This window comes from Anoplolepis gracilipes, chromosome 10 (assembly GCF_047496725.1).
Source record: "Anoplolepis gracilipes chromosome 10, ASM4749672v1, whole genome shotgun sequence".
NCBI lineage: Eukaryota > Metazoa > Arthropoda > Insecta > Hymenoptera > Formicidae > Anoplolepis > Anoplolepis gracilipes.
In genome coordinates this window covers 4,824,138-4,848,939 of record NC_132979.1, presented here as the reverse complement: position 1 = coordinate 4,848,939, position 24,802 = coordinate 4,824,138, and the positions used below count along the sequence as shown (strand labels likewise).

At 34.1% G+C, this 24,802-nt stretch overlaps 1 protein-coding gene across 2 annotated transcripts in view; it reads left to right on the top strand.

Annotated features, from left to right (window-relative positions):
• LOC140670495 (uncharacterized) overlaps positions 1 to 24,802 on the top strand; it is a 194,501-nt gene that overhangs the window by 134,602 nt on the left and 35,097 nt on the right. For both annotated transcript variants that reach the window (XM_072901119.1, XM_072901120.1), the window contains exon 4: positions 16,096 to 16,229. In XM_072901119.1, coding sequence (XP_072757220.1) covers positions 16,096 to 16,229 — 134 coding nt within the window. The remainder of the gene's footprint in view (positions 1 to 16,095; positions 16,230 to 24,802) is intronic.

Here is a 24,802-nt window from a genome sequence, read left to right as displayed (position 1 = left end):
CGCCACGGATGTGCATACCATAGATTTTTTATCATTTACTTGCGTATGTATTTACACAGTGTCGCGGACGTCTTCCGGGCTTTTCACAGAGCTCACGTAGAAACTCCGGGTCAAGCGGATTTATTTAACGAGAGTATAAATGCGGGATATACGCTACAATGCCGCGTTCTTTCGCCGCTTTATCCACCGCGTATCACCGCGATAAATTAGACCGGCGCGCGCCATTAATTAGTTTTACGCTCCGGAAAATATTCCTCGGCTGTGCCTTCTCGCTGTCTCAAGTGGCTCCGTACTTCCTTTCGGAGGATATTTAAATCCCCCGTAATAAACACAGAAACTATACGCAGGGATTAAGAATTGAATTAATTTAGCGATGATTATGTCTCGCGAATGTTACATCGGATCTGTTGGTCAGCCAGACTATAATAACTAAACAATATTGAATGTCAGCCGCGCACATTAAACGCAGGATCGAAAATGTATCGACATTGTAATGAAATGCTTGACTTGTTGCGGCTTCGTATAATTTAATAATCGATACACGATATTGATTCGTAAATGTAACACACAATGGTTACATCATTATCTCCACGAAATCAGACCAGATTATGCGGATATTGTATGTAACTTCTAATTAAATCTTTCGTTTGATTAAATCTCTCGTATTAAGCATTAAATCAATAAGGTTGGAGTTATATGTATAAAGACGTATAATATATAATAGATACTTTGAGATAATAAGTGACGCAATTAAATTATCGGTCGCGACACGATCGATACGTACACTGTATAATCGCCAATACTTGAGTTTGCACTGTAAAATTGCAATATTCTCAAAGTCCCGATACAAGACACATGAACACGATAAAGCTATTATTATCTCCAATTTTTCTTTATATATCGTTCGATTAAAAATACCACTTTATATATACTTTGATTGCCTTCATAACATCAGCTCAAAACTTAATTTTTATTAACGCACACTCTTTCTTTCTACCTCTTAAAATATTTTAAAATATCTAAAACAATAAAGAAATAAAGATTTAATAATTCTTAACAATACAGAAATAATTATTTCAATTATATGAAATTGTTCATCTTATATTTTATACGTAATAACTTTATCATATATTATATACATTTTTATATGTATATTTTATATTTTTATTATTATAAAATTAAAATTTTTTTGACAAAGATTACTTTTTAATTACTGACAGTTTGTAAGAAAATATTACTATATTTTTTAGTGCACAATAATAATTATTGTATTATTTTAGCTATATTTCTTTAATAACAAGACAATAAAATGTTTTATCTTAATAATAAGCGAACAAAATTCTCTTTTCGCTAATAGTGAAGTAATTAATCACGATTAGCTTCAATCGATTGAGCGCAGTATCTTGGCGGCATTTCAAGAAAACGCAACCATAAACAAGTTGCGAAAAATGAACGACGTTAAAGAAACGATAGGAGTTACGCGAAAAGTCTTGACCGGTATCGATGCATCCTGACCAGCAGACTCTGTCAGAGTATCCTTGCGGCTTTGAGCGATGAGTAGAAAAAAGTAGATGAGTCTCTAACACGAGTTCTCTCTTCGTGAGACCACCCAGACGCGCAGTGAACGTGTATGGATGGCGAAAGAAATTTAGATCTTAGACAATGAGCTGAAGAAGAATCACCGGCGTCTCGGAGCGAGTTCATTACAAATCGCTCGGTTTCTATGATGATGAAACAAGAATTTAATTTTGTGATTTTCGTATTTTGTGTAACAAAAATGAGACCTTCGATCAAAATCGAAGTAAACACGTGTTTAATCCTACAGTATCATTTTTTTTCCTAATATTTATTTTTTTTTATTTTTTGTCCATAACACAATTCTTTGATATAAAAAAAAAAAAATGAAAAAAGAGAAAATACCACGGAATATCACGCGTTGCGTGAATAACAAGGACATTGCTCCGGTTTAGTTTTCACATTCAAATATATCAAACAAATTAAACATTTTAAAAGCGCTACGCATATTAAATAGAAAAAAAATTGATGCCCCTGTTTTACACACACGTGAGAAGAATATTTTTGAGTTTATATAAAAAAATAGAAGTGTATTTATATAACAAGTAGAAATTTTTAGTAAAAAATATATAAAACAACATTGCTCATTAAAAATACACATAACTACTATAGAATTAAAGAATGAAAATAGAAAAGAAATAATATAGAATTCAACTTGGAATCTCCCGAGAACATTCATTAACGAAGGTAGGAGCGTTTATTAGGACTAAATGAAAGTAAGGACTCTAGAAACAAAAATACAAGAAAGGGAGAGGAGACAAAGAGAAAAAGGGAAAAGGGTGGAAGAGAAGAAAGAACATCAGTCAAATACAGCGCGAGATGACAAAGCGAACGCATCGGAAGAACGAGAAAAGAAAGGACACCAGTAATGGCGGTACGTTCGGTAAAATCGAAGAAAAAACGAGGACGGTGTGAGAAAGGTGCAAGAAATGAAAAAAGGAAATATAGAATTAGAGAGAGAAAGGAGAGAGAAAGGGGGAGAGAGAGGCAGATAAAGGGAGATCACGCGAGGATGGTCGAAAGGATTTGGCGTGATTCCAGAACCGGTCAATCGACAGTAGATAACCTCCAGGCTCATCCCGCGCGACGAAAATTCTGCGAGTAAAAAGCTTACGTCGCGGAAGAAAAGAGAACGAGGAGATAGGTCGTGGGAAGAGGTGGAAATGGTGGAGGGAAAACGATATCAAAGAGAAGCCAGCTCGCAAATCATGCTGGGCTTCAACGTCGATTCGTCTTGAGCTGATTTCTAGGCGGTTGTATTAAAACCTGGCAAGGAACACTGGCTAGATTTAACGGTAGCTTCGCAAGTGCAACGGTCCGTTTTTCGCAAATTTACGCGACTAACGCTGTCGTTGTAATTAAATGTCATCGATTAAAAAATATTTTAAAAACGGCAAAAATATAACACCAAAAAATGTTATTTAAATGAGCTAAAGCGAGAAAAAGTCAAAGACATTTTTAAAGAATTTATATTAAACAAATAATTCTGTTAAAACTAATAATGTTTGATCCTTTTATTTCTTTATTATAAAAGAGAACGGAAAAAAGGTGTCTCAAACAAGCAGATAAAAATTATTATAAAGTAATTTCCGAAAATATTGACGATACACGTTACGAAACCATATAAAACCATATAAAATATGGTAAATTGATATGAGACTTATAATACAATACATAAATTAGATTCTCTCACGATATTCGTTTTATGTAAAAGCATATTCTTTTTCTACCTTAATATAATATGCGCACAAGTTTTCGACGAAGATGGAGAGAGGGCCTTTTGAAGTAATAAAGATGTCGAACACAGTCAAAGATTGAATTTTCGACCCGTGGGCTACGGACTACACATAAGAAAGATATTTCCCTTGGAGCTTCAGTACGTCGGATAAGTAAGTGGATAAATTTCTACCGAGGGAAGCAAGGTCGGTGAAAGAAAAGTTCGACAAGATGGAGTTCGGAGAAACCACTGTATAACCAACTGTGAGAATAAAAACGTAAAATTACAATTTGCACACCATTAACCCTTAGATTCTTTCCAAATCTACTATTTTTCCCTCTTTTATATTGTTCTAACAATAAAGAAAGAAAAAAACTTTTGAAAGACTTTTGAAATATTTTCTATAAAATATCATAATATACATAAAACAGCACATTAAATATCCTTTAAAAAATATTTAATATTTTAGCAGAAAATACATGTCATAAAAATATTAATAATAAATGTGAGAGAACTAGATATACATATATAAAAGATGTTCGTTACTTATGATGAAGAAAAGGTTATCATCATTCAAACGACAAAAAAAAGGACTTGCTTGATGCGAGAAAAAATGCGAGGTGTAATCTAGCGTACTCGGGACGAGAGAACAGAAGGGAGCACGTGAAAAAAGGAAACACGAGCTTCGAATCGCGGCAGCGATCAGGCGTGGAGGAAGCTCTTGAATCTGAAATGTCGACCGTGAGACGATAGGATCGTAAAGACGGCGAACCGGTCAAAGATCGAACTCTCGAACCCCTCTGGGTGAAAGGATAAAAAGGAAAAAAAGGAAGAGGCACAGAGAAAGAGAGAGAGAGAGAGAGAGAGAGAGAGAGAAGGTGGGGACGATAGAGGAAAGAAAAAAAGGAAAAGACGGCTGAAAATCCAAGAGTTACGAGGACACGGCCGATATCTGAGTGGATAAATTTCCGACAAAAGAGCCGCCACCACCGCCGCCGTTATAAGAGAAAAGGGGAGGAGATGTAAAAAGGTGTTCGAGACACATAGGGAAAGTCGACGGGGTTGCGCGGCGGATGAGGAGTGATATGAACATGAAACCGAGAGGGATGCAAAGAACGATGAAATCCGGCGAGTGCTCTCCGGCTTTCTGCTTACTAATACAGCCCGGCCATATGCCGCGTAATGTCGCGATTTCTATGATAACGATACCTATTTCTCTCTCTCTCTCTCTCTCTTTATCTATCTATCTTTCTCTTTCCCTCTCGCAGAGAAGAAACTAGGCGCTCATCCAAAGAAGGGATTGGTAGGGATTGGTAGGGCCGGGAAGGTTGGAAATTATGTACCCAGCGGCGGATAAGTGTACTCCTGGCCCGCTTATCTCGATCTAAGAGGGATATTCACTAGTCGCACGACACTTGTATTTACTTTCACGTTTATTTATCATGCTGATGAAGAAAGGCGCTTGGCTTATCGCGCAAACGCGACGGGATTTTGTCATATGTAACTCGCGCTCCGCGGTTCTCTCCCGATTTTGGTGCTCTGAAATTCCTCGGGATTACATTGAAACCCTTATTTAGAATTCTACGACTTTAATACGTTAAGTGACATAAGATTATGAGAAACGTGTTTATATCGATATCGCTGTAATATGAAAATGTATTATAATGTATATTTATGTATATATAAGTAATTTCTTCCTTAAATTTTGATAAAATGTATATGAATTAAAGTGTAAAATTGCATCAAGACTGCACACTCATATCTCTGTTTAATTTAAAATATAGGAGATAACAATGTTGATCAAAAATTTAATTCTCTATACACGCGATATTATAGAGTATAGAGGAACATAGGTTACATAGAGATGATTGAATTAGGCACGAACCGACACAGTTGCTTCCCAATATTAACTCAATTTGCAGACGTAGCGTGTATTCCGTGCATTTGTAGTTGTAGTAAGAGAAACAATTTACAGGAAAACAAGATTAAGCACATCTATAAATTTGATAAAAAGTGTAGATTTCTGCTATAAATGATGTGATCAAATTAGCCTTTCATAACGTATTAACTTATGTTATTAATAATCAAGCTTATTAAATTGGAAATTAATGTTTAATTTTTTCGTTTGATTAATATCATAGTCATTTTAAAAAAGTAGTATAAAACGATAATTATGAAACTAATTACAAAACAAAATATTTATAAAAATAATTATAAAACAATAATTAATAAAATAATAATTAAAATATATTTTATTAGCAACACTTAATTTCGATATTTATTGCAATTCATAAAATTTACCATGTCTCTTGATTTGCTAATTGTATTTATTAATGTTACTGTTTCACTTTTGACCAAGACTGTACGTAATTTACTTTTTGCTGAATATAACGAGGGATGAAACGCATGTGCACTCGCCGTGTTTTTTTTTCTGTAACAATTCGACGAAGCATTTCGTGAAAATTTAGTCTTCGCCCTTATTCCGCCGTACTTTGCAACTTCCCTTAAAACTGCGGCGGCTCGTGAAAAGACGCGCAAGATATCTGCGTGCGGAAAATTCATTCGCGATTCTCTCCCTCTTTCTCCATCTTTCTTTTTCTCGGACAAATAGTAAAAAGAGATACTCGGAGAATAAGGAAGAGAGATCGAATCTCTTCGAAGCGTACCACGATTGAACGCAATGTTTCCGCACGAGTAAACCGCAAGACTGACTCACAATCTTAGATAGAAATCCGTAACCCCGAATACATCGGCGAACGTACTCTCTTCCGCGCGAAAATTTGCGAGAGCTCCGGAATCCTCGCGGACATTTTCGGAAGCGATTTCTACGTATAGATACAACTGACGTAATAAATTCCAGATCTGATCTGGTGAATTTCGCAAACTTTCAAGACGCGTTTCTAAAAACCAAGGCAAAAGCCCGTGTATTAACAGAGATCGCAGAATTTCTATCTAAATGAAGCTTTAAGATACAAAAGTTGATCAAAACTCGAAAGATTCGATTAATTCTTTCACATTTAAAGTTCATTAAGTATGCAAAATAAGTTGTGCATCAACTAAATTTCAAATTCACGATGTGAATTTGAAATAATTTATCTTTAATCATTCAAAAAATCTTTTAATAATTCCAATGTGTTCAGGCGCGACAAAATATCCAATGACAGACATACGCGACATCTTGATGAAAAGCATTAAACGGAAATCTGCATGTATATATGTATGTGCAAGTGCGTAGATCAAACTATTTAATCGTATATGTAACATTGCTTCCCATGATTAAGAGCGGCTCTCGCAGGGTCAAAGGGACAGTCCGTAACGTAATCAGCAGTACAGCTATGTACGCGAGTCTGCATCATTGCCTACTGGAATATTAAGATCGACGATATGAGATAGTCGCCCAATAATCTATCAGAGCCGATGATTTGAAACGTTCAAAGGGATTAGCGTCAATATTATTTACTGTTTCCATACAAGTTAATTCATGCGTAGTATTAATTAACAAGCACCTACATCTCACAGTGCGATTATTGTAACAATTTAATTCGAATATATCGAATGTGACACGAAGCTTGTTATGTAAAATAAAGTACGTACATATAATAATGAAATAAAATATAAAATAAGTAAAAAATATAATTATAATGTCAAACGGAGCAGAATTATATTTTTAATAATCATGGAATAAAAAGTATAAATTTCTACGAGTATCTGATATATTTAATAATGTATAGGATGTTATTATACTGGCTTTCTCGATATAAACGGAGTGGGAAAATTAATTTCATCGAAACGTTGCGCGAGAAACGCTTGCCGGGAAATTGAAATGATTGAACAATCAATTGGTACGCTTGTAGAGTCGCTCTTGAAAGAAAGAAAATATATCGTGTGCCTCGTAGTTGTAATATTTCACGTTCTACACTTCTCCGTTATATAAAGCAAACGTTATATATGCAAGAGATATTTCAATTACAGTTAATACTTCATCTTTGCCAAGTTAATAAACTAGTTTCAAAATAGTGTTTTGATTTTTTTCTTCGAAAAGTTTTGAAATTTCTTGATATACGTTTAAAGAAATGTCTGATCTAAATATAAATAAAAGAGGCGTTAAATCTTTCTTTTTATACACAAAATACAATAAAATTAAAAATAATTTTTTTTCTATTTTAACGTGGATCGATTTGGATCTTAATACTTGTTTATAGAAATCCTAAATTATTATCTCATTTTATTATCGCTCCGATGAAATACGATCTATTGCGAGTGAAGTAGCAAAGAAGGAAACCAGAACGGTGTAAATGCCAAGCAGCAACTACGTGAAAAGGAAATTTATATGTTTCTCTACTTAGAGCTTGAAAATAGTACACGCACACACAGAAACGGCAGACTCTCTGAAACATGAGTAAGTAAATCACAGAGATAATGGTACTAAAACATCGTACTTTCCCTAGAATTCTCATTTCGTTCGAACTATGCGAATATCGCTATTCCTAGGAACTTCTGAGAGAATTGTATATGCTGGTATTAATTAACGTGCGCGCTAATATAATAAATAAATTATTAATTGCTGTGCAAATTAATTATACTACTTTCTGCCTCATAAAGAGTTAAATTTTTTCTAGAATAAAATATTCTATAAAAAAGATGTTCTTTAATCATAGTATTCATATTTTATCAGAAATGATAGAAAATTATTATTTTCAATAAATGCTTTTCTTCAAACGAAAGTGTCGAGGAAAATATGTATAATCAACGGATATAGTTCGGATATTTGATAGAACAACAGATGTCTTTTTTCTCAAACATTACTTCGTAATTTATCTCTATAAATAAATAGTACGCGCGCGCTCTTTACTGCTTTATGAATAAATCGTTTAAATAAGTAATCCGTTGTATAATCGCTAAGAAAAAGTACGAAACGTTTTGCAAACGTAAGATGTGCAATTTCGCCGATTGCATCATACGATACCGCAAGTATACATTAATCTTGGGCATTTTCACAAAACGCCGAAGTATTTCCATTTTCCGGCTAATACGCGTATACATACGTATCTATGCACATACGTTATAACAGCGTACCAGCATGCACCCACCTTAGAGTATCATAAATATTCATGAGGCCATAAATATTCATGCCAACCCCGTTCAAAGGGAATCGTTTAAAGAAGGAAAAACCGAGAGAGAAACGACATCGGGCTTCTTCCAAGAATATATCTCCCTCTTATCTGATGTCATTCGAGACGGAGAAACCTCTACATCTCGAAGGTAAATCCAGATGATACGTCATATTTTTGACGCATTACTACTGTTACGATAAAAAGCTTATCGTATGCTCATCGATGTGTCATATACTATTAAATCATGACAAATTGTCGAAATTATTCTCGTTATAAGTGCGGATTGTTAATTATACTTGTATAACATTAACTGAGATTATTCGCAAAAAGGTTTCTAGCTTACTAAAATGTATTATTTTAAGAAAATATTGCCTTTATATAAATTTAAAATCAATTATTTTCTTAACTAAAAAATTCTAAATTTTTTATTTATAATCAATTATTGAATCAATTCTTTAATAAATGCTTGCAAATTAATCCTTTTTATATATATATATATATATATATATATATATATTATATTAGTAAAATTTTTCAAATGTAAGATTCAAAAAATTAAAAATAACAAATAATGTCTAATAATTAGCGGCATTTGATTATTATTAAAATATATTATAAATATAATATTTTTAACTTTATTTTTAAGAGTAGAATATAAAAGCTGAAAAAATTGCAATGATCGTTGAGCCCTTCTGAGGATGTGGTTTCCTTTATGATTTACGATCATTCTTTACATGAGACTCAGGAGAACGATTCTGCGAAAGAAAATTAAAGGGGAACGAACGTTCCAAACCTTGCCAAACTATATAAAACCATGAACTATAAACATATTTCATAAATATATCATGAAGATTACATGAGACTAGAGGTTTTCCTTGACCATTTACACATTTCATTACCCTCATCGTGATTCTCCTTGTCTTTATTATCGTATGATTATATCAATCAATCGTACATCACGTATCGGAACGATGTCATTTAAAAAAAAAAAAAACCTGTCTGTATATTTATATTATATGATATATCAGACGAGTTAATTAATTAGAAATTATTAATTTTTTACTAAAGTTATAACAATAAAAGATATAATTGTCTTTGTATTATAGTTATTTATTACGCAATAATTTTATTATTGATGCCATATGACAGTCATCAAAATTACGGAAAATGGCTTTTATACGAGCACCAGCGAACAAAATTTTATGTCACAATAAAGGTAAACGTTTGCTATGTTACGCTTTTCCTTCCACCTATTATCTTGTTACGCGGTCGTTGTTATGACCACCCAGAATGAAATAGAAGGAAGCCAGAACCCTAAAGCTTAGAACCCTAAGAGAAACTCGTCTAGCTTTCGCTGCCCTACATGTTTCACCTAAGAAGCATAAGGGATTCTTGGAAGATCTCGTTGAAAAAAATTCATTTCCTCGACAACGATCGTACGAGCATGTTAGAGTCAAGTTTGCGGAATGGCGGGCTGAATGTCGACGCGAGAAGGAAGATTGCAAGGAAAACAAGTTACTGTAACTACTGACCGCAACATGTAGCATTGGGGATATGAATTTAACCGCCGTTGGCCGCGAATTTCACGAAACAGAAGCCAATTTCGAAACTCGGAAGATAAGATAGACATTTCACGATAGACATTCTCGAGATGTAGAATTTACAAAATATTACGCATTTGAAATAAAAGAAAAGAAAAGAAAGAAAAGAGTTTTAGATTTATAGACAAATATATAGATGGTAGATAAATAATTATAAAAAAATACACGAAAAAAAATTTAACGCCCACGGCTCTGAAATATTGAGTGCAAAAGTTCATGCCCTATTTCAATTGATACCGTTATTGATGTCACAACATTGACTACCCTATTTACAATGGCCACGTACAATTACGTACCGTTTGAAAGGTGGTACTCTTACCAATCATTTGAACATAACATTAATTTATTTTTGTTACTTTTAAAGTGTGAGAAAAATTGTTAAAAATTAACGAATTTTTAAAGATTATCTTTGTGATTTTACTCAAACAGATATCACAGAGTGCCTATTCAAATCTTGTAAAAAAATTCCCTGAAAATTCCCTGATTTTCCAGGTATTTTTGTTTAAATTTTCAAGTAAAAAATATTTTCAAAACTTTTTAATTCAACTCTCTAAAATAAATTTTTTTATTATGCATTTTCTAATATTTTTTATTCATACGAAAAAAAATTTATTATGTTAAGACATTAAGTATATAAACAAAAGTATATAAATAAATATATATGCGGTTCTAAATATGCGTAAAAATAGTTTGAATATTTATTAAACAAATTAGATATCGAAACGCTAGTATAACATAAATTTCATTTACGTTCAGTGTCTCAGGCGTAATCTAATTTATATAATTATCTAATATAATATTCCAAGTCATTTTTACGCCTAAAACTTTTTGTAGAACTATGCTAATAATATTTTGTAGAAAAATGCTAAAAAGATTGACTTGTCGAAAGACAAAGACGCAGCATAAACCTGACATCTCAGTTTGTTCCGATTTTTTCTCAGCCTCTTCTTTTAATGGTCAGCGCTATTTATTTAATCTATATCGAGAATTTTAAAATTATTAAAAATAAAGTCAAAACTCTCAACTCAATTAATGAGTTTCCACGAAGTGAAACGCCAATTTCACACACACGGCTGACACAGCCGTTTACAAGTTGAAAAGAAAAATTATATTAATAAGTAAATAAGAAAAAATTATATTAAAAAAAGAATTTTCGAAAAAATTTCCTGAATCCCAATAAAATTCCATAAAACTTTCCTGATTTTTCTATACAAAAAAAATCCTTGAATATTCTCGGTTTTTCATGTTTTCCAAAGAGTAGACACCCTGTATCATCACTTTTTGGGAATATAAACTATTTTTTTACAGTTCTTATAGATGATGTGCGATCTTGATAAACTTCTTTAATGGTTTTTACAATATGTTTGTAACTGTTGAAGCTCCACTAAACTGAAAAATATAATATAAAAATATAATATGCCAAAAATGCACTTTTTCGTCATTCATTTTTAATTTTTTTATAATAACAAAAATAAATCAATGTTATGTTTAAATGACAGATGAGAGTACTTTTCAAACGATATATAATATGCAGACATTATCAACAGCCAATGCTGCGACATCAATAACAATATTAATTGAAAGAGGGCACGAACTTTTGCACTCAGCCAATATTTTCACGTATCGATTCTCATTAAAAAGAAAAATCAATACTTTGATAGAAATTATGGATTGAATATTTAAATTAAAACAAATACAACAAATGCAGATGTTGGAATTTCAATTAATAATACATCATTGATTGTCAAATTCATAATATATATCAGTATTGTATTAGTATCGTGATCATCAAGATAATTAGCAAGCCTGTGATTCACGCTAGGATTGGAAACAAGAGAAACATGTAATCATATACGCGCGATCCTTTCTCTTGGCGCTCCCGTAAAGTTTTAATTGCTAATTAAGTCAATGTGTGTCACTGAGTTATATACTATTGGGAATATGCGTTGCCTCGCAGACCTAATTCAACAGCAATTAGTTGCGTGTCACGTACTGCGCGTCCGAAACACAATATGCTCTCCCTAAATGATTACGACAATTTTGATATAAATTTTTTAATCTATCGTTAATCTTTGATCTTATTTTAGCAAATTAAATATAAAAAACGTTGAGAAGTGCGCTACGATATTATAGGGGAAAAAATATTATCCAGTAGTCATATTTCTTTGTGCGAAAATATATTATGCGACAAATATATATATATATATATATATATATATATATATATATATATATATGTGTGTGTGTATATATAATATGCAAATCAGCATCAAATAAATTATCTTTATTGGTTCATTTCCCAATATTTTTCTTCGTATGCACACTGATTTACGCTAACAATAGTGTACGTCGACGAATTAATTGAATTAAATCGCCCGCAATTTAATATTCATTTCATGCCTTATAGAGATGCCGCGAAGCTCGCAATCCGTATAAATTGCAGTGCCTTCAAAAAGCAATTTCATTTTGTACGTGAAGTTACCGCGGAATATGAAAGCAGGCTATCTTCTCCCGACAACCCTCTCAATTAGGAACCTAACTCTCGCAGAAATTATTACACTAGAAAATATTTGGAACGGTGTAATACCGGAATTACTACGCGCGACGTAGAAAGCAAATTTTGGCAAAAAGTCAGATTTTTCGACTCACCGTGATGCGTCCAAAAATGCCTCCGTCTCTCATCGCATAGCTCGCTGCGATTAGAATTTGCCTTTGTGCCATTTTACGATACAAGCCAAAACATTTTCTGTAAAAAAAAAAAAAAAAAAAAAAAATAAGATTTGGCATAAGAATAAAGTCACATAATCACATATAAATCAATTTGTTTATTTATTCAAAGAGAGGCGAAATGTATCTTTTGTAAAATCACTCATTTTATATAATTTGATGCTTTTTTATTAAATTTAATTAATTGTTTATTATCAAACCATTGTATTATAGTTGCCTATCTGTAATTGATCGTAGTTTATGGAAGAAGAGCGAGAGTAATTTTTAATGCGGCATACAAGATTTCGCCGTTATGCATATTAAATTCTACAAAAAAAAGAGAGAAAATATAAGAAAAAAAGGGCCGCCGTACTTGCAATAACCCTCGTAATTACGCGCTTAAATCACTGTCGGCGGAGTTATTGCAGCGGAATACTTTCCGCGCGGCCGAATGCGCTAGCATAGCGAATGCTCGAATTCTGGCAGAGCGTCAGGTTATCCAACTTTCCGCAATCCTGACAAATTTCTTCCTCCCTTCTCTTTTTTCCTCATCTTCCTGATTTCACTGCTATCCTGAGTAAGCATGTCATTTCTGATGCTCCTCGAAAATCGATGATGTGGCTACTTTCGTAATGTTTGAAATTAAAAAAAAAAAAATTAATTCTCCAGAGTTACAAAACCGGAGAACTCGAGCTTAATGTGAGGCACGCCGAGTCATATGAATGAAAATCATGTCAAGTGAATTAGTTAAATTACATGCACGTCAGAATAGTCGGAATTATCATCAAGCCAAGAACGGAATACATTAATTGTAAGCTTTGTAATAAACTCTTTGAATTCTTTATAAAATAAATAATAATACAATTAATTTTTTTTTTACTTCTATTGTAATGCTTAAAAAATTACAATTGATTTTAAAAGAGTTTCCTCAGTTTTGATATTAATTGAAGAACAAAAAAAAATTTCTTTCTGACTCTTAATATGCTATTGATTTTATTATAGTATCTTAATAATTTGTCGCTTGTTTCGCTTTAATAACTGCTTCTTGCAAACTTTTTTTTATCTTACTAGAATTCAGTGCGACGACTCTCATTGATGAGCATCGTCGCGAGAACGAAATTGCACAGAAGGAAATGGAAATCTCCACGAAATAATCGGCACTATTACAAGCTTAATGCGCGACAAAATTATCCGTAGCAGCACATGTTCGCAAACGCGTTCTCGATTTCGCAGCATGCTTTTCCGCAATCTCTCGAAAATTTCCCTACACTTGTATCCTCCACACGGTGCTCTCAGATGCTGTGGCTCTTTTACATTTCCCACTTTCCGTTCGTTCGCGTTTTAGCCGCACAGACGGCGAAATTGACGGCGACGCCGATCGGGGATTCCTGAACCGGAAATTCTAGGTTTTAATTGCACCCAGGATATTTCGAGAGCGGAAGGCATTAATGGACTGTATCCCGAGGTAGAGCTGAACATTGCCGCTGCAATGTGCGACCTCGGACAACGGGGTGAATGTTTAATTGAGCATTCGGTCGCGCCCGCCCGAACGCGAATGTCTCTCATAATCCAGCGTGCCAATTAACGCTATTAGAGACATCGAGCGCATCGGCACACACGGCCGATAGCGATAAATCCGGTAATTGATTGTGGATCGACACACATGTGCGGCAGTCCATATCGAGAGTGGACCGCGAAAAATCGGATTCACCATTGCGGTGACAAATCACTGATGAGAATTATTAACCATAATCCTTCAAAAGATTGTAGAAATAAAAAAATTTAACATAACGATAAAAAATGATTTATAGCATTTAGTATATCGAATGACGAATGGGATAAAATATATACGTTTTATCAATTTTTTAGAAAAGCTATACTTTTTTTAATTTTAATTATTTCTAAATTTTATTTCGCAAGAAAACTTGGCAGATGTGTTTTATTAAAACTGCAGCTTTGATATTGTATGAAATTGTATTAAATATTGTTGTTCGAATAATACACTACTGAAACTATGAATCCTTTGCTTACAAATCACGCGATACAAATCATGTTACTTCGAAAGCATAACAGTTATTACGTTTGATTTAATTATGAGTCTATCGAGCGATTAATTATCCAGAGAATTATGGCTCTTGGCTATTGTCCCACTATAAACACTCGAATAGTGTTCTATGCCGCGAGCACGAGTGAAATTTATTAATTCTTCGCTTCGGCGATCGTGATTGCAACCAATTCAATCGAATTCTGCCGTACTTTTATTTGTTACGTAAAGTGAATATAGAACGCTCTTGTACCAATTTTTGCTTTTGATTTTCAGTTCGCATAACCATATCTTTTATACCAAAAATACACAGTTATTCGTTATATGATTCTCCCGTTATCGTAACGAAAAGTATTCATTGTATACGCGAAAGTCGATATCTCTATGTGAACTGACGTGCTTCCTCGTTTAATCACGAACGAGGAAAGTCACGTGCCCGAGCTAATTGAAAATTAATTCTCTCCGTGCTGAAGCGACGACGCGGTCGTGAAAACGTGCAAAACTTACTCCGAATTTGCCGGTCGACCGGAAATTGTTTTAGTAAAGCGGATTCAAATCGTACAGATCGCATCGCGCGAGGAAAAAGCACACGACCGAGAAAAGATACAAGCAAAACGCTAATGCCAATTAGAGATTTTCCATGTCGATAGATCACACGAAAGAGTAAAATTCGACGCAACATCATTTATTCTATACTATTTATCGACGTATACAGATTCGCTAAATTATTTATACGAATTTGATTTATTTGTAGAAAATGTTTCATTCATTTTATCGTTGTTAACAGCAACTCATTACTTAAGACTTAGATTTTTCAGAACCATTTGAATTATTTATAAATTATCAGTAAGTGTGCCGTTTATATTCACATTTATTATTTACTCCTTAAGTGCATTAAAAACATATATACTTTATCTTTATTTTCTTGATTCTTATCATTATAATATCTAATTCATTTTATTTAACTTTTGAATATTAACTTTCGTTTATGAATGCACGTTGCTAATACAACGAAGGAAACCTTCTTCATCTGGTGGAAAGGAAGGAAACGACGGAAGCGTTGATACACATCCAGAAAATTCATGTCGCGTCGCATTTCTGCGACTCGCGTCTTGCAAAGTGAGAAAACCCTCTCTGCCACTCTCCTGCCCCCCCCCCCCCCGCTCCCTCCCCACCCCTCCTTGTTCCATATCCTCAACGAGGATGGAACGAACGAACGGCTCGGGCGCGGAGAACTCCGGGTAATAGTCGAAAGTTTATAGAGTCTAACCGGAGGAAAGTAACTGGTTTATGGGGAAACTTTCGCCACGTTTTCACGCGGAAAATTTACGTTTGCAGTGCCTCCGGAGAGCGGACCGGAAATCACAGGCCTGTCCCTGCACTACGCCGTCGGCGAGAACGTGACTGCCACCTGCATCGCTTGGCCGTCCGTGCCTAAGGCCAATCTACAGTGGAACATCAACGACGAGCCGGTAAAGTACCCCTTCACTTCCTTCGTGCGGGCTAACTTCCCCGAGGCCGCATTGGCATGTACGCGTTTGCCTAAACGCGTGAAATGACCTCGTGTCAACCAAGAGAGAGAGAGAGTCCAAAATCGAGATAAGATCGCATTAGTTTGTCGTCACTTTGAAAAATTGGAAGTACAGACCTATACTTTCTTACATCTTTTGCGTTAAATGTGTCTATAAAGGTTTAAATAGAAAAAGAGAAAAAACACAATTATGGAAAAGTGTAGGAAATGTAGTTTAAAACATTGATCTCTCTTTTGCTGAAACTTAATCTTAACAAAAGCGTAAAAACTTGATATCCTAATGCAATATTGGAAAAGTTACAATTAAAAAGAGAAAAAAGTTTAAAAGTTGAAAATAAATTCTAAAATAATAAAATTTAAACAAGATTATGCTATTTTATTAAATATGGAAGCTCCAAATTGTCTTGAAGAAAAGTTTATTTAATGATATGTTCAAAACATATCTGCCTAAAAACATTTGAAATTTGTATGTGTTAAGTTCTCTGATATCATAGTTAAACTTCACGTCACGTTTTTATGCAAGAAAAATCGGCTTCAGTCTCGCTAACGGATATGTCGTTAACAAGAAAGCTGAAACACTCTATATATCTACATGCGATGAAATTGATTTGATAGGTACACGCGTATACACTCCGATCTCGCCGATAAGCTGCTTTCACGGCGGAATCTGATTTCGCGTAAAGCGATAGTGTCCGCGTACGAAGACACCGACATGGCAAGGAAAGCGCGTTGTCGAGAGAAAATCTTGTTTTCTTCTGTAATGTTGAAGTCGCGCCCTAGGCCAATCGGAATTCTCTCAGGGGATGATTAGTATATTCGTTATTTCACGTGACGGATTCGAGAGCACTCAACTCTCGAGAAAATTTTACCTCATCCCTTCTCTAACGGGACGAACGATCTGGGAAAATTCAACCGCCACATGTTCGAAATTCTATGCGAAATTTGCATCGCTGCGAGCAGCAGAAATTTAAACCGATGATAATTTCGAATTCTTTTTTCTTTTTTCTTTTTTTTTTTTTTTTTTTTTTTTTTTAATTTTGACGTGTAAATTTAATTCATTTTCAATTTGCACGAGAATCTAAATTTTTTATTTTACTTAACAATAATCTTTTTTTAGTTGTAATTTACATTTCTTCATATATGCATATGATTACATACAGATATATTTTTTACATGCATGGAATACTGTAAAAAATAATCTTGCTGAAATTAAATCGAATTCAAACTACGCTGTGTAGAAGTTTTTTTCACGAGGCAAATTGAAATTTATGCGAAGTGAATTTAAATTTATACATTTTTCGGATGCGTAAAATGTACAAATGTATGCATGCTTGATACGTTAATGATTGCAACACAAGGTGTTCTTGTTTTTTAACAAATTTTTCATAGTGCCACGATAACTTTATGTTCGCGCGCACATTATAATTAAATTTAATTTTAATTTTTAATTTAAATTCTCCACGAGCGAGCTACGAAATAATATAATAAACGAATATTGCCTATATAGTACTCGTTCATTAAAGTATACAGGATATAACAAGATTAGTGAAGCAAAACGTACAGTATCCTTTGATCAATTTAGAGTCAATTTTACTTTAACAAAAACTCGATTGATCTCATCATAGCATTTTGTAATTTTTTAAGTCTCAAGATTAAACATTTCAGTTATTTGGGACGGCATCTCAAATAAAAATTTTCCTACGTTAAAGTCAATTTGAAATTAAATGAACAGGAAAATTTTATTACATACACATTTGCGGTCCCTGAAGCCTCCTTTCTTTCTGCTTTCCAAATTTCCAAGTCGCAATTTCAAAGAGTTGAATTTTTTCACTTTATCGCCACTTGCGATATCGCGAGGGAATAGTCAGTGCACGCAATTTCCCGCTTCATTATGTGTTTGCAACTGAAAAATATTAATACTGAGAAGAGGAAACATTACAGGAACAACGCGAAGCGTAGTAATATTCGTGGAATGCTCAGACGTAAGAGAAAAAAAGCAACGGGACGGTTTACGAGCTCGACGTAACGTAAAAGATTGTCGTGCAATGTGCAAAATGTGTTCCTCAGAAAAGCGTAATTTCGCGCCAAATTGATCGCCGTCGTCGCAGCCAAAGCAAATCTCCGTTGAACCGTCAACAAAGCGGCGGGCAAAGTACATTTCCCTCCTTTCGCCCGAAGCGCTCTCGGTACTTTGATTGTCGCGAACGTACCTGTAAATTAGAACGAACTGCGCGCCTCGAGAAAAACGACAAATTGCTCGCAGCATCGTTCACGTTTTCTATGCAGGTCGATTAACCCTCGCGAGACCAAGTTCTGAATTGTAATACCACGGATTACAGCTAGTTCAATTATCCTGCAATCATCCGAAAGTATATTTTTCATACGATACTAGATTTTTCTCTTTTTATAACCATTTCTTTTTTAATATGTTATTAATACATCGAAAAAAAAATATAATTCTCGAAATGTTACTTTATAAGCTCTTTTAATAGATATTCTTAATAAATAAGAATATTTTCTTTTTATGTGATATTAAAAAAAAATACCTTATTTATGAGTTAAGTAAAAATTATATTTAACTTGTCAAAGAGTTAATTTTAATAAATAGCAAAAGTCTGTTTGTAAAATGATTTTTTGTTATCATTGGATTAATAATCCTAAATATTAAATAATATATAATGATAAGGAAATATTCCATTCAATATATATTTTTACGTGTTAAGAATATCTGAAATTATTTTATTTTTTAGAGGATTTCTCTCTTAAACTAAGAGGAACCTTTTGTCGTTTTATAAAAATATATAGATAAGTAAAATATTCCTAAGAGAGAGAGCTGAGAATGTAATTTTTTCGGTATATACCTTAAATTTTTAGGACAAGTATTTAAATGGATTAAAAAATAAAATTTACTAAAGTTGTAAATTTTTCTTAAACCTGCTGAGATAAAATATTCGTATTATAATTTAGAAAACGAATGTTAATATTAGTTAAGTTAATAATGACAAATAACGCTTTATTCATTTCATCAATGAATGATTGATAAGCTATGTGCTTTATGAAAAATTATATAATTGATTATGCACAAAGTGTTTTATTCAATTTAATTACTAAGAATATATACATATAACGCATGAACGCAGTATACATGTTTACAAGTTTATTGTAACGACATTTTATTTTTTCGATTGTAAAAGAAAACTTCATTGCAAGTTTTCATTGCACCTTTTTATTTCTTTCTTCCGTCCAATCGATGTAAATTTTGTTGAGTCCATTCGCGCAAGTGAATGAGCGAAGTATACAAAGTTGGCGACACGCTTCTGATAAGTTTTCTTTTATCTACTTCCTTCGTTCGATCTCATTTCGCAATCGCACTCGGTATTACTTTGCGAATAATTCGAGTTTACGATTTCGTAGGGATGAGAAAGAACATCGATCTGGTTTTATCGTTCCCGCTCGATGCAAAAAATGCATAAGGAAAATTGAGGCTTTTTTTTTCATATATCTTATGTGTATATCGATCGATCGTGAATTACCCGCACATCCTGCCGGTCTGCATTTGTTACGGGAATTTTATTTCGCGAGTGCTCGATATAAGTTCGCAAATAATACGAATTTACGATTCCTATATAAAATAGAGGAAAGGTATCGATGTGAACGAACTTTATCGCTCGTCCGAGAGAGAAAAAGTGGAAACAAGATTTTTTCGCATCCTCCCATGAGAGTGCGATGGATCGATCGTAAGTCATCCGGCATTGTACGATAAAGCCAGCCAACACAATGGCTGGGTGCGTGCCTTTTTATTAACATACGAGCCGAAACTGCGATCGCGGTCGATATAGTGACATATGGCAGCGCTGAAAACCGCCCAGACGCCACTTTTTACACGTAATGGCTCGAATCCGACGTCGCCGTCGGTCGCACGTCTTTTTTTTCTCTGATGCGGAGTGATATACGGGCGGCTGGCATCGGCGAGATGGGAATTTAATGCGAGCCCATATTTGAATGATACGACGCTTTTTCAGCGACTAGCACGAGAGATGGTAATAGTCTTTCTTTATTATTACGTTCCTACGCGGACAAGTTTCGGCCATTTTTCAAAAATCGCGCTTCAAAGTCACGCGAAAAGTTTCCAACTATCCCATATAATTTCTCCAATTCGATTCAAACTAATCCTAAGTAAAATAATCTATTATATTTTCATCCACGTGTATACGTGCATAAAATAATCATCATCCTGCGTAATCATTTTCTCCCGCTAGCTATTAATTTTTTATTGTTGAATGTATTTATTAATATTACTTCTTTTAATCAATGCATTGACATTTTTCTAAAATTATAAAACATGATTAATTTTGCGCGCAAAATTTTGTATAAAATATGAAGAGTGTCTCGGAATATTTTTTTTTTCTTCATGTTTCTTTTCCCTTGAAACACGTAATCTCTTTGAGGAACAATTTATGCTCTTTGCTGAACGCATTTGAACCCGTAATAAAATGGGTGTCTTTATGTGAAAGGGGATCCGTACTTGAACGTGATCCCGAAGAAATCTCGTAAAGTCGTTTGCCGCTCGTGAATTCTAAGATTCTCGCGAATTTCATATAGAGCGCCATAGATATACAGTAGTGTCAAGACACATTTTAAAGGAAGTACAACGAATCATCCGCGAAAAATGTAGTAAAAATTGAAAAGAGTTAAACGGTTCGCGCTCTGCCAGACTAAGAATGAAGTAAACATCGACAAATTTCCTACAATTTTACGAATTATTGACAGAAACTCTCTCGCAAAACTTATATCCCATCTTTGAAGAAGGTTGCGATCATAATGCTGCCCGTTTCCTATATATGTTTCTTCCCTTCTCTCTCTCCCTCCCGCCCCTTTTGCCCTCTTGCTCCTTATCATGGCCGAAAGGCTCACGCACTTCAAGATTCTGGAACAGGCTCGTCGTAAAGGGACGCCGTCGTTCATGCTCAAAAGTTATCAGGAATCCTCTTAGAACGTCGTTAAAATTCACATGGAATCCGCAGCGCTTCGAATTTAAATTATCTCATTCTAGGACATACGTCTAAAAACCCCACGTAGAACGCGCGCGTCAAGAACAGTCTTATCATGCATATATCAACTCTGCAATATGCTACAAGAATTTTCTCGGTGTATTTTTAGATGTTTCTCAGAATGAAACTATTTAAATTCTTCACATATAAATATCTATTTTTAAAAAGAGAAGGTATCGCGAATTTGTGCGTTCGATATCTCCTCTTTAATAAATAGTAAATTTTTCAAAAATAATTTTTTACGGTTTCGAAAAAGATAATAAGCATATACACAACAGGCCATCTATATAAAAAAACGCTAAGATTCCTATCATTCTTTTTTTTATTTTTGAGAAACAAAGAATTCTTTAGTATCGGTCTCGTTTTTTGGCGATAAGTCGTAATTGTGTGCGCGCTCTTATTTTGGGGAAGATATCCCAGAGGATCCTACGAGTCTGGTAGACCGACACGATCGCCCTGAACGAGTCAGATCGAATTCAGACATTCAACAGAATTAGGCGATCGACCAGTAGCGTACGATACCCGTGGGATCACGGGTGGAAAAAATGCCCGCGAGTTTCTGCTCGTCACTTTTCGTTATATTTATGAGCCTCACAACACCCTAAAGAATATATATACTTATACGTATAAAATACTTATGCTATTCTTTAGTGAGTAAAACTTTTTGTCTTTATCTTAATTTCTTTATTTATATCTTTATTTATGTTATACTTTTTTTCTTTTCTTATGAAGAACACTTAATTTGTGATTTAAAAAGAACTGAATTTCTGAGTAATTTTATTATTAATTATGGGTTATTGTATATTTTTAATCGAAACCATAATTATATCGTACACTTTTTGCACTTCGTAAATGGAGACATTTTATATGCCAAAATCATTCTAAAGTAACCATTTTATCTTTATAAGTCACATCTAGAATAATGTAAAGCACCCGCAAACTCAATCGATTGCAAAGCATTTTGAATAAATCGATATTTATTTGCCCGTAGAAGATGTAACGAACAAAATTGTTACATTGATACAATTTACGATAATAAAGATTATAAAATTATAACATCAACGGATTACAAAAGATCACAGCTTGGACTAGATATATAAATCTTAGAAATTGCTCAGTAATTTATTTTGATCAAATTATAGTTTTATCTACGATGTAAATCATAAATCTAACATGAAGAATATATGATGAAAAAAAGATTTACGTAACTATATAAGCTTAGTTGTAATCGATTTTATAAGACGCGCACAAAAAAATTCATGACTTACATTAGCAAAGCTATATATCGCGAGAATTGTTCTCTTCTCAAGATGCGATCCGTGGATTGGTCGGCGAGAAAATTGTCTCCGATATCCACAAGTTCGATTACTGCGACTTCGTAGATAACTCGAGGTTCGTCTTCGCACCGGGATCGTCGCACATGTGTGCGCCCTGTGTACATCACCGATCGGACCCACGGGAACTGTACGTAGTATATACATAGATACACGTTCACACGCGTGTATCTATGTACTATGTACATGTATTGTTACGGCGAGCGCGAGCGACCGACATTCCGCGCGTTTCATCGAAAGTCCTGACATGAGGATCAAAACACCGCTGGGAGATCTCCCGATAAACAACGGACAAGTCGATTTGTACAAGTTGCACGTATGCGAGACCATCCGGATAGTCGCGCTTTTTGAAACGGCGGTTTTTAACCATCGCTGTGTAAAATCCGTCGAATATGGTGGATATGTGAAATTTGCATTTGTAAAAATTGTCTGGAAATCTAGTACTTTGTCATAAAAAAATCTGCACATATAAAAATCAAAAATCAAATATATTGTACAATATTATATATTTGATTACAGTATTAGAAAATAATATAAAATTAAATAAGTATAAAAAGAAGCGGGAAACAACAGATATGGGATCCGAAGTATAGAATAGCGCGATATTTTTCATTATTTAGAAGTCTTACCGATCACCGCTGGGAAATCATCGATAAACATAGTATCTCGATACAAGCAAGCGGATAAAACAATCGGTCCAGTTTTACGACCCAGATATCGGGAGAGAATATGAGCGCACTTTTATCGATTGTATCATTGTTCCTACTTCTATGATTTCCATCATTTTTAGCCGTCCTGGATTTTTAACGTCAAATATCGCGAAAATATTCTCATATTTTTCACGAGGACGTGATACAACGGAAATAGCGACAGACACATCCAGATATAATTTTAAAAAATTCTTTAAAAAAAAAATATTTTAAAAAATTATACTTTCTTGTACATTTTTAACGGTTTCACTCGACACTAGGTATTCTGTCTCGGAAAAATTGCAACAGCGGTTTATTACAATGCACATGTGTCTTCCGAATAATCGCATGTTAAAAAAAAAAAAGGAAGATAACCCTTTAAAATTCATTATCATCAAGAGCGGCGAGAAGAGGTGAGCTGTCGAAGAGAACGAGCGAAAAGGGAATTGTGAATCGGAAAGGGCACGAGAGGATCGGATAGTAAGGGCGAGGTCTCGAGGGGCCTCTTTGCCCGGGACGGCTTTGATCGTGTTTTCGTCGATGGGGAAAATTCGAAACGCTTTCGCGAGAAACGCGTTTCGTTTTCCCGCCTAAGCTACGACATTCCCTCCGTTGCTAGAGAAATAAAGCGAACTGAAAAGATCACACGTGTGCATAGCGCGAGCTATGCAGCTAGTTTTCCCTCTCGGCTCATCCTGTCACTCCCTTTTGCCCTTTTTGTACCGGTCCTTTGCCCTTTGCTCCGATTTCTTGCATGTCGAATAGTCTGCCCGTGCGCGATGCGTGTTAGTTTTTCTCCGTTAGTTTTTTAGGTTCATTAGCAAACGTCAAAGTTAAAACTCGACGTCGTAAAAGTTGTTATTGGTGTTTGCGTAAAAAGTTTTCGGAAAAACGCCCTGTTATTTTTGAACCACGAACATTTAAACCGCAATAGTTTATGTGAGAAAACTCAATTTCAAACTAGTCAAAGAATCTGTAGAAAGAGAAACACAGTAGCAACTTGAAAAACGTTTCTGACATAATAATTATATGTCGTATGATTATTATGTCAATACATATACATATACATATATATGGAAGATATATGATTAGTGTTTTATTATTTAGTATCGTACATTTTAACTGTATCATTTACATAATATTAATATAATATTTTATTATGTGTAATAGTAAAATTGTGTTCATTAAAATAATATAATCAAGTAACAATAATGTCATTCTTAATTTATCGCTAATAATGTAATAAAATTTTGAATATCACGATATTTCTCTCTTTTAGATATAAATATCACAATTTGTAAATTTCTCCAAGAATTTTTATCCGAATCGAGAAAAGAAACATATGCGCGTGCTCGATTTTTCATACTTCGCAAATTCAATTTAATGGCGAGGAGAGTGAATGTAAGAGACGGTTAATTTTCTTATCAGAAAATACGGCAC